Raw genomic sequence first — 17368 nt, 5'->3', positions numbered from 1 at the left:
AACCATGGATCTAAAGTATGTTCATGTAACAGTGTTTGTGATAATCATATTGTTTGAATTTACTTCATCGACCGCAACCTTTTCTTCACATGATGATAAGCTATTCATTGAAAATGTGATTGGAGTTGCAGGTGGTAAAGTTTCCTTACCCTGTAACATAACACCGCCAACTTTGGACGACGCCGTTTCCCTCATTTTGTGGTACAAAGATGAGTCGACAACACCAATTTATAGTTTGGATGCTCGTAAAGGCAAACTTGATCAAGCTCGCCATGCATCCAGTGAAATCCTCAGTTCACGGTCTTATATGAACATTGACCGAAAGCCAGCAACTTTTTCCCTTGAACAACTTCAAGAGGATGATGCAGGAGAGTATCGATGCCGAGTGGACTTTAAAAAAGAAAGGACAAGAAATTTTGTCGTCTACCTTAAAATCTTAGGTATGTTTCCAATTATAAATTGTTCCACTTTTAGTGATTAAAATACTGTGAAAATTAACGTCAACTTGATACTGTTTCTGTTAATCACACAACTGACACTTTCATGTTTACTCACAGCGTTTTGATAGATTGTTACATCAACTGTTGCATAAACTATTTTTAATTAAAGTCAACACTTTAGTTGGCAAAAGCTTTCATTTTAAATGAATCATCAACAACTCATTAACAATAACTTTTCTCAAAGTTTAATTAGCAACTTTTACTGATTGGAAAAACATGATGAGACAAAAAAATCGATTGTATTCAAGTTTGCTGGACTCTAGACATTGCAATCAACATTATTTTGATCTAAACTTGACCCAAGATTTGATCGCCTTTGTCCTTTATCCTTTGATGTCTCATATTTGTTTAATGATTACGATAACATGCAATCAAGATTGTCATTTAATATTCACTCAATGGCTGTTACCTGACAAAAGCAATAACTTTACATTCACTAATATCGTGATTTAATGTCAACCGATCAAGTAAATGATCAACATTTTTGCACCAAATCTGACTTTTGTCAACTTCATGCAAATGAATCTGAAGTTTTCCTAATTATGATGAGTCTTTAAATTGCGACAAATAATTGAGAAAAGTTATTCCTTGCAAGTTCAGGTCAACATCTATGTTGACTCAATCAAGACTAAGGAAGAGCAATAAAGAGTGAATTGCATTTAATTAGTATTTTAATTGAACTTTTCAGATTAAATATTTATTCTTTCCATTTGATGGAAAAATTTATTTGAAAATAAAGTTTGAATAGACAGTTGATTTAAGCAAATGGTTTTCATCTTTAAATGAAAGTCCATTGAGAAGGGTGAAAATGGACTTAAGTAATGTAGAGACAAAATGTAGATGAAAACATATGAGACATTTCAGACTGGTCTGTCATAAGTCAAATAAATGAGCAAATTTAGTTAATTCAGGTAATCATTTGGTTTTCAGTGTGTAAGAGGACAAAAGACACTCCAAAAACATTTCCCTCGAGTATCATTCAATCTCATTTAACTCATATTCAATACCATCCTTTATCCATTTGTCCCTTCATTTGGCCAGTCTCTTTCTCTTGGCTCTTTCGCTCTCCTCTCCCCTCAACTACCCACAACCATCGATAATAATTGCCATCAACTCCCACTTGCTCCCATTGATTCATTAATTGTTGTTCCCTGCAACTCAATACTCATTCCTGTGGCTTTAAACCATGACCCTTTAGCCTCCCTTTTAACCCTCTTGGGCTTTAGTCTACTCGACTCTTTGCTCGACCCATTATCAATGCATATTTACTGTAATAATAACATTTACCTTTACCCTTATGCTTGTATTGACCTTGGTCAATGGAAAGGCAAATGAATCATCGAAAGTTGGTGATAAAAACGGAACACAAGATGAACTGAAAGCCATAGAGCAATCACCATTGTCGTGTTGTAAAAGCATTGAGTAAACATTTTCCTACTTTTCACTGTTTTTCCATAAAATAGGAAACATTGAAAAGGTGAGAAACAAGAAAAGGCCAAAAAACGAGGGAAATTGGGTGGAGTTGGATACTCACTGATATTAATAGCAATGATAATGATAATCAATAATTGCAATTGTAATCATAAAAGTAATAACAGCAATAATATTATTAGCAAGGTAATCTGGGTAAATCCAAGCTTTTTAATAACATTGAAAGCGTGTAAATTTGATGGACTTGAGTCAATCTTTACAGTCTCATGAATAGCAAGCTCCCGTTGTCATGAAACTTATTGTTTTTGGTTACAATGTTGAACTTGACAGAAGCAGATAAGTTGTTTATGATTATTATCATTACAATGATTACTTTGATTATGATTATTGCTTTTCCCTAATAAACTTTACTTATTTAAAGCTGAAAACTTTTTCAATGTAAAGAGTAAATGAAGCTAAATTTAGCCCAATTCAAGTCCATTCAGTTGAACATGGGACCAAATCGAGAGATTGGTTTGTCTTTTAATATGTCAAGAGTTGTTGACAAGTGAAAGTGTATTTTCACTGAATATATATCATTGATTTCACTTACAGTAATACTGAATAAAGTTAAGTTTAGGATTTCCGTTTTATCCATTTTCATGAACAGACAGACAGATAAGAAAGTTTATGTTCATTTAATCATCATCTCAATGCTATTCACACACTAAAAGTAAATGTTAATCAAAGTATCGCCATCATCCTTTTTGCTCTTCATTATAATTAGAAACTCTTCTCATCATGTGAACAGCAGGGAATCCTGACTATCTCCTGTTGGTTAATCTTGCCAGTATAACCTTTACTCTTTCAATTCCAACACCTTTACTGTAATTTACAGATTTTCACCTTCTTTTCCCATTGCTTTTCATCTTCTTTACTTTATATTGTATTACCTTATTACAATATTTATAATCACACAATAATGCGAAATAATGTTTCCACCATTAGCATTGATAGTAACTGTAAATATAGTTTTGTATTAATTCCCAAATCTCTCTTTACTTATTACTATTATTATTACAATTTGATCAATAATCTATTTCATTAATGCTGTCCATGTGTGAACTCTTGAACCAAAAACTATTCATTATTTGTCACAATAATAACCAACACAAAATTGGATAAACAAAACTCTTTTTACTCGATAATCATTTTTACCGATTATTATTTTCACATGAAACGGCCAAGTATTTCATCGATTATTACCTTTCAATGTTCACCATTTCAAAGTTCAGTAGATTCACCAATTTAAATGATCAAAGATAGAAAATTTCGAGTCAATTTTTTCGATTTTAGTTCAATGTTGACGGACAATTGAGTCTACTTTTCAATCTTCTCGTATCAATTGGTCATGGAATAATATTGATCTCATTTTCACCTCGAAAGTGAATATTGAAATCCTTTTAAATGTCAACCTTATATTTTGACTTCGAAATCAAATCTAAATTCTTTGCACCAAAGTTTTCCAAGAAACATGGAAAATACAAATTCTCAGTTTATTTTTCGTGAAATGTTCGATATTTTGATTACACTTATCGATTTAGCTTTGCAAAGTAATTTAAATTTGTTTTGATTTGGATTGTTTAAACTCCATGTTCCTGGATGGTGACATTTCACGTATTTTAGTGACTTTTAGCTAATTACTTGAAGATGGCTTAAAGTGACTGATCGATAAATCGAGGATGAAAAATGTCTTTTTCATTTAACTTTTTACCTGTAAAAGTTGCTAATTAACTTATTTCCCTTTGAATCATCATTTACTTTTATTAATAGATCGATATCAATTTATCCAGTAAATTATATGGTAAACTCATTTGAGGACAAAAAAGCATCTAATGACGATCTAAACCATAAACAACATTTGTTATTGTGTGAATGTTAACACACTTTGAACAGCAAACCAATTTTATCAGTTTATTAGTTACGCTTATTTTGATGAAATAATTTCAATTTGTTTTTTGGCGCAATAAAAGTGATGAAAAGAGAGGTAAAAGAAATTGCTCTTGAAAATGGAATTTCACCATTTTCTCGATTCCATTGACAAAAATTCCGCATGAAAGTGAGGGAAAAAGGAAAATGGTATTACAATTTTGTTGCTTCCCTGTTAATCCAAGTTTACCTCCCAGTAAAATGTACGATATAATTGTGATGTAGTCTTGTTAAGTTAAATCCATTGACATTGATTCCGAATTCTTTTTCTCTTCTCATCTCATTTTGATACTTGCTTCATCCCTGCATCTTCTTCCTTCTTCTTCCATCTTCTCCACTGAAAGAGAAGACAAAATAACCTCAAAAGTAATGAGCCCCAAAAGCTGACAAGCTACTGATTATCTTGTTCTCTTCCCTTACGCCTTGTGTTATTTTATTAATATAATGTTGCTTACTCATGGCGAGATAATATCCAACAAAAGTGATTTAACATACAGTAAATGTAATCTCTTGCCACATTTTGCCTTGAATTTAATTTCAAATTAATCAAAATGCGATTCTCTTCTTCTTGACGGTTACATCAGTTTCAACTTTTCCTGATCAATAGTTTCATTCCTTTCTCCATTTGCCATTAAATTAAAATTATCCTAATAATATCCAATTGAAAGCATATGATGTATATCATGTATTCCTGTATTTAATCTAATTGTAATGATACAGTTTTGGGTCAATAAAAGTAGTTTTGTGAGTAATGTCTATAGATGAGTGTTAGACATGGAAGGAGAAGAAAAAGTTTCCAATGATTTAAGGTTAACCCCAATGTAATCTTATTATGTCGTTTATTGACTCATAATGATAATTTAATAACTGATAACAATCGATTCTTTAATGATGCCCTTACATGAGTCAATTTTTTCTTCAACTTTTCTTCCAATCAGTTCAACTTGTTGACATTTCTTATCTAGTCTTGAGTCGAGCACCGAGTTGAAACTCCGTTTAGTGTCTAAAGCGATCGAATGCTTCTTCTGAAATCAACTTTTAAAAGTTTCATCTCTTGAGTAAAGTCTTTCGATTCATGATTTGCAAATCAACTGTTAAGAGCTTCTTGAGTAATGAAAGTGACCGTTTGGCCAATCAACGAGTTTATCAGTTGAATGAAAATAAACCAAATACTCGATGTCAACTCATGTCGAGTTACAGGCTGATTGTCATCTGAAATGAAATAAACCGTTAATGTGATATTTTTCTGTTCTAATAACTTTAAATCTGTAATTCAGGATGAGAGTTGACAATAGGATAAATGGATGATAACAGATTTGAGAGATTGCAAGATTCCATGTTGAGTTTGTTATATTTGATATAAACTTTTGCTTTTCTTTTCCAATTCAACTTTTGTTTCTTCTCTAAACGAGAACTCATAATGATTATTATCCACTTTCTCTCCGCCTTTTCATCATTATTATCATGTCAATAAGAAACTAAATAAGGTAGATATGATATTGATTATGATTGAGAGAAGAATTATCATGAGAGAGAGAGAAGAAGAAAAAATGATATCAAACTGTAGGATCTGAAGCCAACAGGATGCAGAATGTCGTTTATATTTGATTTGGTTCATTCATTGCTCTCATCCGTTTGGTCCTTCATTATCCTTTGAGCAACATCAGAATTCCAACATGTTCATGATGAAAAGAAGAGAAGAAAAAGAGTTTCTATGAACGAAAAAAAGAGTATCGATCTCTGTCTCTCTTCAGACAAAACCTTTTCTCTTTCAATGTAAATAAATTGTCTGAGCATAAAAATGTGAATGAGGATTGAGCCAAAGAGAAACTTACCTTTTAAGAGAATCTTTATTTCCTCAGAAATTGATCACAAGTCAACCAGAAGTCATCATCTCACCTTTTCTCGTTTCAAGCTTCTTCCACCATTCAGTTTGCACTTTGATTGCATTCATAAGGCAAGATAAAATGTTGATAAAAGATGAAAATGAAAAGGCAAAAATGTTAACCTCAATAAGGCGCCCAAAACCACAGGGAGTCTTGAAATTATTTTTCATTTTTTCTTCTTTTTGGCTCAACAATAAATTCACCTTCTTGGTTACTCATTTCATTCATTTCTCATCTTTACCTGTTAGATTTATTTCCATTTTTGGCTTCACTCGACTGCACCAAAGTTTCAGTGACTGATGAGAAAGGATTATATTCAGATGAAAGCAACATACATTTTCCTTTTCATATTGAAATTCATTTCAATCTTGTCTTCACAGTTTACTGATTGAATTATGATGCTGATAAATTATTTTCAATTTAATGAAAGCAAAGGGTGAATAAGTTGATGGTGCCGAGATAAGGTATGAATAAGGAATGAGAAATTTTGATTACATTTAAATGATAAATTTGTATTGAGCAAAGTTTTTGTAATGAAAATTAAACATAACAGTTGTTGTACAACTGTGATTAAGTCTTGGTGAAAGTGAATCAAGCCTCGAGGTTGTTGAACAAAATAATGGTCACATTGTTTCACCAATTACGAGAATTGAAGTTTACTTAGAATCTGGAAAAGGCAGAACTGATTAGTTGAAACAAACAAAAAATGCATTAAATGCTTCTGTTGACTGTCACCGACTGAGAATTCATTTTCACCGTAAGGCAATTCTTATCTGTTTCATTAATACTGATGATAATAATGGTAATAATGAGAATAATCACAATTATAATAGCAATCATTAACATGATAATGGGAAGCAAATCCGAAAATAACTTGCATAATTGATTGAATATCATTTGTATTGTCAAGTTAATCGCATTCAATGGTTAAAATTCATCATCGAATCTTCAACATGATGTTCTAATCATGTTTATCTTTCTTTAATAGTTTAATTAGTTGATGAATTTCAAGAGATCAGAGATTTTCATTTCTAATGAAGAAACTTTTTTCTGTGCAAATTGAGTTTTCATATTTTTTGCTAAGGAAAATTGCAAGTCTTGAAAGACAATCAATTGTCGTGAATTGAGTAAATCTAGAGTTAAATGGCGTTTCCATCATGATCATTATCAAACTAAACATCTTGCTATATTCATCTTACTTTCTCAGAGTAATAATATTGAAGAGAAAAGTTATCTGATAGGTTTGAGGGAAATGATTATTTAGGATAAACAGAGGATGAGGAAGAACAAGAAAACAGTATGTTTCTTGGTTACCTTTGATTTCATTTTACTGATTGTTGTTCATCTCAACCAACATGAAACTCCATTTTTCTTACCTCTTTTCTTCTTTTTCTTGGAAACAGAAGAAGAAGAAGAAAAAGAAGGGAAAAACAGAGGAAAGTAACGAAGATGCTAATACTGAAGATTCTGATGGTTTTGTCTTGAATCTTAAACAAAATGTTAGCCGAGAAAAAGAAGACAATGAAGATAAAAAAGTAAAGCCAAGGAAATGAAACTGCATTTGGATTGATTCATTTCTCTTTTCTTCATCATCTTCAACTTTTCTTGTGATTCTCTTACCATTTAATCGTATCTTATTCTCCAGTGAATAAAGTCTCAATAGACAAAACAATATTAGATGAAGATGACGATGAAAAGAAGCACCTTCAACAATACAAGTCCATTTCCATCATTTACACATCATTTTACAAATCTTTATCTTCTCTCTATTCATCAACATTCATCAACTCTTACCTTTTGATTAACCTTTACTTTTGGTTAATAAGTGATGAAAAAAATGTCGATTTAAAGGAAAATGCAAGTTTCTTAAAATAACCTGAAATTAGAAGGAAATTATCGCAAAACTGTTTATTCATTGATAATTATTCTGAACTCAATTTGCTGTGAATAATAATGCGATTCTGTTGATTATATTTTATGTTTACCTTTTGCTTTTATTCAACTAAACCAGAATAAGATTTTCGTTGAAAAAAGTGAGTAAACATTTCACAGTTTTCTTGTTGTATTCAAGTTGAACTGTTAGTTTCATTTTTCTTTGCATTTCTCTATTTTCCAATGTGCTCAGAATGGTGTGTTCAAGTTAACTGAATCGTGAAATAAATTTGATTAACATGGTGAATCCAACAACGTTAACAATTTAGTTTTAAATTTGTGTTCTCAGTTGTTTGAGTTTTTACTTCTCTTCTCTCCATTTTATACATAAATTGATTACCAAATGTGTTTCCAAGTTTACAAAGATTTACATTAACATGATGATGTTGGTGAAACTCAATCTATGAATAAATGATAATAAATGCAGAATAGCACAGAACATTTAACCACAGAGAAAGAGAGAGAGATGAACGAAAATGGCCAAGTGTTGACTAGTTATTCATAAATTGTCATGATTATCATTCATTGAAATTGAAAATTCCAAACCTAATGATCAATATTTACATTTCCAATCGCAATGTTGAACAAAGTATTTAAAATTGTATTGAAAGCAGCCAATTATCAAGTGATTAAATGGTTTATTTAATTCCTTTAAATTGCTTCATGTTAATATTAATAGAATCATTAAACCATATTTTCTGCTCACTGCTGAATATGTTGGCTATGGTTAATTTAATTTACAATTAATCTAATTTTCGATGCAAACTTTGCATTAACTTGTTATAACTTATCAATTGCAATATTAGTCAGATTGTGTGAGATGAAATTTTAAAAGCAAATTGTGATCTATTTGCATTCAACATTGCAATTGAATTTGGGATTACTTTTGCGACTTGTGAATGATCTGTTAATTAACCTTTTGTTGTTGAGTAAAGTTGACCCAAGATTTGATCGCCTTTGTCCTTTATCCTTTGATGTCTCATATTTGTTTAATGATTACGATAACATGCAATCAAGATTGTCATTTAATATTCACTCAATGGCTGTTACCTGACAAAAGCAATAACTTTACATTCACTAATATCGTGATTCAATGTCAACCGATCAAAGTGATCAACATTTTTGCACCGAATCTCATTTTTTTGCGCTTCTTTTTGCTTCCATCAACTTCATGCAAATGATGGAAATGATGAGGAGAGAAATGATGCTTTTCCTATTAATGATAATAGGCATGAATAGTTGCGAAATTAAGACTAATGATGAAGAAGAAAAAAAACATGAGATAAATTGTTTGGTTATGATGTTGACAGCAATATTATGTGTATATTCAAGGCTCATGTTCATGACAACCTGTGAAAGGTTTTGACCAACGTTCATGTCAATCTCAAGTTGCAAAGAGTAATCAACATTATCTGGTTATAATTGAATTGTAAAATTTCATTTCGATGTTAATTCAAATTAATCTCTCTCTATTTGTCACCAGACTCTCGTGCTTGGCTTGAACTTGCAATTATTAAAGTGATATTTTTTTACCTTTAAAACTCATCTTGATCATGATTTAATGTCATCACAGAACCGTTATCTGTTGCCTTCTGAAAATGATTTTTACGTAAATTGTTTTTTACTTAACGCTAATTGAAAGTCAATGTTGATTAGATAATTTACTTGTTCATCCAACATTAAACAGTCAATTGAATTTAAAATTGACTTCGTGATTGGAATCAGTTGAATTTGTAATTCAACGACTTGGAACCAAAGTGAACATTGAAAAAGTAATTAATTAACTGAGAATAAATCATTTAAGAACATTTCTATCGCCATGTTTTCTGGTCAACGTCAACCTGCACTCAACATTTACTTATCAATAATCTGCTTTCAGAAACTGGAGAATAAAATTTATCAGCAAAATCCAATTGATGATTGAAACTCCATGAAATGCCTTTTCTTGACTCACCGTGTTTCCGACCAATTATGAATTTCAACCTTTTCCCTTTTCTCAACTAATTGTAATCAACTTTTCTGTTGCGCCTTTGATCATCATTACTGTTAACTCATTTCTTTAGTTGTGTTATTAACAGCCATTTGACATTCATTTGATTCGCATTTTGCATGTTAAAGGTTTTCCTTTTTTTATTTTGCTCAAAAAAATAACAATAAAAATGGTGATAATTAATGGAATCACAGAAAGTAAATCAGGTAAAGTGAAATGCTGCTGATGGCAGTTTGCTGTTGATGTCATGAAGAGTAATTCAAATCAAATAGGTTTCCCTATTAAACAAATGACAAGAATAAATCATTTTCATAATCAATGGCACTAATCAATATATTGACTCTTATGGACAAATTGATTCTTTGGTTCAATTTGATGAATGAATGGATCCAATGAATAGAGAGACAAAAGTGAAAGACAGAATCATGATTATCATGAGGATAACAGAAAAGTGTGTTTTATTAGAAAAGATCATTATTCATTGATATTAAGTAACAAGCAATCTTTTGTCATTTAACAGTAAATTTACACTTAACCTTATTTTGCTTCATTTCAATTCTCATCTTTTCCCTGTTTAACTCTGGTTCATCTTCACCTTAACTTTACGCATGAACTTGATTGTTAAACATTTAACCAATTCAACAAATTAGCGCATTTAACTATTGATTCTGTTTAAATGAATGATTGATGATTTGCAATGTTTATTGATTTTTCTGCATTTTCTGGTTTTTCCAAAAATGCAATTCATTCCAATGGATTTCATCTGTTTCAAGATGAAAATAGCAATGAACCAGACATTTGATTGCAACCCAAAAACAATATCATTTTCAAGCGACTAACATTCAACTCTCAATGGACAAATCATTTACTCTTCAATCTTGACTTTAATAAGATTATTGCTTTACCATGTTTTTACCTGTAAAAGTTAATTAATAAAAATTAATGAAACAACAATTTGTTCTTGTTTTCCCATCTTAATCAAACTCATGACTTTTCCATGTTAAATTACTTTATTGATTCTCTGATCATAAGCTTGACTTTCATTTTGATTGCTTTTCAACTGAAAAAAAAAACTTTGAATCTTTCGCTCGATTGAACTTGAACTCAATTAAGATGGAAGCAATTTCAATGTTCATTTAATGCTAATGACAATATAACAATTTGGTTGATTAAAACCTTTAATATCATATTAAAGCTATCATTATCATTTTAACCCAAAAATATTCTGACCAATTAATGCATTACATTGACCTTACACTTTGACTTATCGATTTTTTTGCATTTAAAGAGAAGCTAAAAAGTCTATTTTATTGAGTTTTCAAATTATTGCTGAAAAGCTGATTGGAACTTTGCAGAAAATTGAATTTAAATTTTTGCTTCAACAATTCCAATTGGAAGCAATTGAATTAGAATTATTTCATTCTCAATTGTAATTTACATTTTAAAATAATATCTTTGACCACAATTGAATTGTCAAATTTGTTGATGAAAGTCACAAAAATCATTTGCTTCATCAAGTGAATTCACATAATTTCCCAAGTTTCAAGTTAACCTTTCATTTAATATTGAAATGGAGATAACGATTGGAATAAATAACATCGATTTGATTGCTCCACTTCAATGATTAGTTTTTCTTGATCGGTTGGAAGAGAATCGAAATCATTTTGTGACAATTAAAATAATTACATTTCTCAATTGTTTTACCTCACAATATAAGGTAACAATTGCCATTTACATGACCAGTAACAGGAGTAGCATTAAGAAGCACCAATTGATTGTTTTATCCACTTTGAATGTTACCTTTACATTTGATAACAATTTACTGTTTATTCAGTCAATTGTTACACTTGTCTGAATAATTATTAACACATGGAATGTTTTAATTGTTGTTTACATAAAGATGATAATGATGAACAATCAGATAAATGAATTGAAAGAATGGAAGGCAAAAAGGATGGAAACAATGGGATAACATGGATAATGAACATTTTGATAAACGATTGATAAAAGTGATTAACGAAGTAGAAAGAAGCGTTTAAGAATTGAATGAAAAGTTGGTGTTGAAAATGATGAGGATGAAGGTGAACATGTTATTATCCTCTGAACTTGAAGACGTAATATAAGTGTGAATGAGTGTGGATGACAATCAACATTAGAAGAAGAAAATTTTCTCATTTTTCTCCTTTTTTTCTGTTCCATGTGTGTTGTAATTGGTTTTGGTGAAGAGAAGCAAAGTAACCCTTAGTGACCAATCCAATGATGGAGTTAATTATATTTTTGATAAACATTACATTATTTATATGAAAACGTTGATTGTTCCCCTGAAGTTATTAAAAGCGATTCAATGGAAGACCATTTATCAGAAAAGAAAAGAAAATGTTTTTTTCTCTCTTTTCCGCTAAAATGCCATTTCCATTGAATCTGATTCTGAATATTGAATTATCTGTTAACATAATTATGTTTAATCTTGCCTTTTGTTCACCATTTCATGATCAAATTGTGATCGATTTTGAAAAGTTGAACTTCTGATTAGTCATTGTTTGTCTACATTTTTGGGTAAATTTTGTTCTTGCTGGGAGTTTGTTATATTGCAATGAGGTTTGTCATTCTTGACTGTTCAATATTTGAAAATTCAAATTAGATTCTCTTTTTGTTCAAATAAATGGATAAACTCAGTCAATGTAAAGGTCGATTCCAAGTTTCATTTTTTGTTCAATTTTCATCTCTTATTAAATGTTGTTTTACTTTTTTTGTGTCATTACGTTGTCACTCTAATTTCACTCAAATGTGTGCAAACAAGCAAACCAATGTGATAATAAAATCATCATTGTTGACTTTATTGAACAATATGAAAATAATATTCTGGATTATTTAAGAATCTTTTTTTTTCTTACATTTTTACTCCTTTCTGCTTCTCTCTTCAAAGGTTAACTCATATTTTATTAATAAATATTTAACAAATAACCAGCATAAAAGCCAATAAAACACTTCTCATTGTCAGTCAATTTATTCTCTATTCATTTATTCATTCATAATTTCGAGGTAAAAATTCATGGCTTATTGATGAATTTTGTCAAAGTGGAAACAATATTAATGAGCAATCAAAATGATGGAACAAGAAAAGACTTTGTTTTCAGGTTTTTGTTTCTTCTCCACTTGCTTTACTCTTTAACCTCAACAGAATTAATTTCAAGAAAATTTGATTTAATTTTTTCTTTTCAGTCTCTAGGTAATGGATAAAGTTGACGATCAGTTTTTCATCTTAAATTCATCTTGAGCAACATCAATCAAAATTATTTCCAGGCAAATGCATGGGAATATATGGCAATGAGTGTAGACATGAACACGCAACAATTGATTTAAATTGTAACAGTGAGAGTGAAAAACAATTGAAATTAAATGAAAGAAACAACAAAACTATTGAATAATTATTTTCGACCAGAAAACTTTCTTATTGGTCATTCGCAATTACTCAGAACAAACTGTCTTTGTTGATGTCGTGCAAGTTTGAATGCACCAAAGTGTTGAATGAATCCATCCATGAGATAATTGCAGCTTCAGTTTTGTCAAATAAACCTTCATTTTAAATCTTGACTCAACGAATTTGCTATTTTGGTCGAAACTTTTTTCTTGTTCCATAATTAGTCAGTCATATTAAGCGATTGTCCAAATGTGAAAATCGGCTAAATTAGAGAAAATCTGGTTTTCTTTTTCAAGAAATTTACTTTGGTTTCGATTTCGATTGTTTTTGCAATTTTTTGTGATTTTGATTCGAATCTTTGGAACGATTTGTCTTGAGTTGCAACTCGAATTGAATAGAGATGAGTTTTGAAATCTGTTGAGACTGAAGTGACATTGTTTCAATTGATTTTCAATGTTATTAGTTTTAGGCTTTAGGCAATTGCTTCGACTCAAACATGACCATGACTAGTACATTGTACTTATTGAAGTTAGTCAAGTGATTGACCGTAATCATGCAAGTTAAATATTGAACAACAACTTTGTATTGTGTGTTCAACTGATGTTTCAAGCTTTTCATTGATTTTTCATTTTCCATTCTTTTCTTTTCCTCTTTGAATTCCTCGACTTTTCTGACTTCCCTTTTCCAGTTGATGATAAATATTTCATCAATATTTTTGTATCACTTTTGTTTATCTTCTTTTTCAAGCTTAACAAAACTCTTTTCATTGAAAACAACAAAGATTCAATTTTATTTCCCATTTCAACTTGGCAATGGAATTTTGTCCAATATTTCCAGTTTTTTCCTTCATTGTCACTTCACCGATAATGACGATTCCCTGAAAAAACATTTCCTTTGACAGACTCGACTCCAATGATAATTTTGATACTTTCAAAGTCAAAAGATTTCTAATAACATTTACTTCATTGACCAGTTTCAAATCTCAACCTAAATCTAAACATAAATGCCATGAACCTCAGCAATAACCATAACAGAGTATTGAAGCTGAAATCTGACGCAAAATTATCATAATTACTTCAATTATGTTATCGATTGAGAGAAAATCTGAAAATGTTTTCCTTTAATAAATTGATATTACCATTAACTAACTTATCTTGATTAACCAAAAATGAGATAATTTATTGAAAAACTATTATTTTAAAGTTTAATCAAACCTGAATTGGTAATTATGAGCATTATTTATCAGGAATGAAATATTAAGAGAACAAAAAATATTCTGAAAAAAAGACTCGAACCCAACTAATGATATAATTGCTTTCTTCTTCTTAATTGTAATGAGCAATAATTTATCCTGTTGGCATAAAAAAGGCAACTTTAAGTCCTGAACTAGTTTAATATTATAACATCATCATTATTAAATTCAATATCATAATTATGCTAATTATCAAATTTACGATGTTGCCATAGAAACTCTTGTCAGAACCATTTTCTTGTTAATAATATCAACTACATAACAAAACATTAAGCTTTCCTGGTTATCCAGAGTAACATCTTTATCGTTGTAATTAACCGAAACACACAGAGAAACTCACACAATATTCAAATACAATGAACTCCATTAGCATCACTTGTTAGTGAATATTAACACATTGATAATTTGGGTTGTTTCGTTCATTTTTTTTTCTCTTCTTCTTCTTGCCTGAAAAGGCCAAACTGACGAAGAAAAAAAAGTCTCGTTTTGTGTCTTTTCACCATTACCAAGTCAATGACATGATTCTAAGGAAGACATGATGATCATAATAATAATAATTCATGAAACACAATAGAATGATAAAAATGTTTGTTTTGCTTATTTCACCTTTTCTCACTTTTAATGATTGTAATGGTGAAAATTTTAACTGTAAATTACACTAATTATCTCAATCATTTATAAACATTTTACTTTGTTCACTAATAGTTTTGTCAAATTATGTTTTAATTGTGTTTGCGGACATTTTTTTGCTGCCTTTGCTTGAAAGGGTTTAAACTTGGCCGAGTTTTGACCTTTTCAGATTTTCAGGGTTTTGTTTTGGAAAAGGTTTTTTTCTTCATGAAATTGAAGACAATCTAATCAATAGAATTGGATTTTCATTTCAACCTTTATTGAGTTAGTCATGATCAACTTGCTCTGATTATTTCATTTGAAGAAGCAAAAGTTTCTAAAAAAAAAGTTTCTTCTCATTTATTTCTCATGTTATTAGCTTTTAAATTCACTTTGCATAATTTGATTTAACTTTTACTCTGATTATTTTCCTCTTATTGTACATTAACTTACAAGTTTCAATGAAAACAAATACTTTTGGCTTCAACTGTAAAGAGTAAAATCACATTTCGAATCAAATGAACTTTAAGAACATTTTTTACTTTACAATTTCACTTCGATCTTAACCAACTTTTCATCACAACTTTCAATGTAATCAATTTGAAGCTCGCAATCGATCGGTAATCTAGCAATTCTCACCTCTATTTATGCACTTTTCTTAATTATCTTCTTTATCTTTCCTCATCTTCCATCTCATTTCGTTATCCAAGAAAATGAGAACTCGAGAGAAGAGAGAAAACCTTTTTTTCCAGCTTTACCCTGAATTTCAACTAACTTTTTGTCCTTTTACTTTTCCATTCACCTTAGCACATTGTCAATTACAATCTTCTCGATATCTTATCTTCTCACTTTTCATCAACCCAAACTTTCTATTTACCTTTTCTGTTAAATAGTAACTCACAGATTCTCATCAATTTCATTTTTCCTCAATTTCCTGATCCATGTGAAGAGAAGAAGAAAAAAACTCTTCAGCAATTCAGTGTTCCACCATGAAACTGCATTACTTATTACCCTCATTGCCTGTTACAATCGAAGCGAGTGAAAGCATTTACCTTCCTCAACCATTGGGTTCACTTTCACTCAATGATATTCATGATAAACTGCTTCAAGTCAATTGATAATCATTTGAAGTAAAACAAGAATCTTATTGACAAGTTGCAATTATCATCGACTCTGTGCCTTGTTTTGTTTACACTTTGTCTCATTTGGATATTAAATCAATTTTCATTATAAAATTGCAATTCATCATTATAATCATTATTACATTTGAAATAAGTGAAACCTGAAAGATTCACCTTGCGGCTATAAACAATCAAAAGATACTTGAGTTACCTTTTTTATCCTCAACATTTTGAATAATGTAAGGATGAAGCAAAAGGTAACATAAAAAATATTGAATAATTTAGCTCTTGAAATTGGTCCATTCAATTAATTGAAGGTGAAAACAAGTTTAGTTAGCTGTCACTTTTACACATGATAACAACACATTAAAGCGGATCAACGGCATTGAATCCAGGATTGACAAAATGCTCTTCAGTTCTTTCACCATTTCATACTCATTCTGTCGATGGAATAAAGAAAAGCTATTTTCAAACAATGAGTACATTAGATGATCTGATTTTTATCATCAAAAATCGATTCAAGGTTATCATCATTACCTTTTGTCCATCATATTTTACGATTTACAAAATTGCCTCCAAATGATTGTTACTCTTCACTCAATGATACATTGAAAGAGCAAAAGATATAAAAGTAAAGGTTACGTTTTTAATGGCAAAATGTATCAATGAACTTGATAACATAAAAAAAACCTTTTCATGGGTTGAGTTGAAGAAGCATTTACCTTTTTTTACCAGATTTTACAGCTTTTCTGGTAAAAAGCTTTAATTTAACTTGAATTGAACTATCGATTGAAAGTGTTTTGTTTTTCAACTTAAACATTTCATTAAATGAATCCAAATGAAAAAGGTAAAATATTTCACTAATTAGTATTGATTGGAAAAGTGATATTAATTGTTGGACGAGTTTCTCGACAAAATGAATATCATTTGATTGAATATCCATTATTGAATGACATTGAAAAACAATTGAAATTGAATTTCGATTTCTTCACCTTTACAAGAGTAAATTGAATCTTTACCTGCAACTTTGCTTTTACTTGAATCATTCTTTCTTCTTGCAATTTTCAGCTTTTAATTGGCAGCAACAATTTAACCTGCAAAATGATTGACTGTTTAATTCGTGATTTATGATGCTTCTCTGTGAAAACAATCAATCTCTTCAATAAAAATTTCTTTGTTATTCTTGTTTATATGTGTGCTATTTGATGAGCTTGAAGGCTTCATTGGCACGCTGATGCCTTGTTTGTTGTTTACAGTT

The 17368-nt window shown here is 30.2% G+C and overlaps 1 protein-coding gene across 4 annotated transcripts in view; it reads left to right on the top strand.

Annotated features, from left to right (window-relative positions):
- The window catches only part of LOC149093488 (kin of IRRE-like protein 3), a 79062-nt gene that overhangs the window by 554 nt on the left and 61140 nt on the right, over positions 1-17368 (top strand). For 2 of the 4 annotated variants that reach the window (XM_089269294.1, XM_089269297.1), the window contains exon 3: positions 101-440. In XM_089269294.1, the coding sequence (XP_089125420.1) occupies positions 101-440 (340 nt within the window). Of the gene's footprint in view, positions 1-32; positions 441-17368 lie in introns of all 4 variants that reach the window. The other 2 variants (XM_089269295.1, XM_089269298.1) reach the window with 1 other exon arrangement.

The sequence above is a fragment of the Tetranychus urticae genome, chromosome 3 (genome assembly GCF_039701765.1).
Source record: "Tetranychus urticae isolate SD_2017Ah chromosome 3, NJAU_TeUrti_SD_1.0, whole genome shotgun sequence".
Lineage (NCBI taxonomy): Eukaryota > Metazoa > Arthropoda > Arachnida > Trombidiformes > Tetranychidae > Tetranychus > Tetranychus urticae.
The sequence above is the reverse complement of the archived record's forward strand: the minus strand, read 5'-3'. Positions and strand labels throughout refer to the sequence as shown.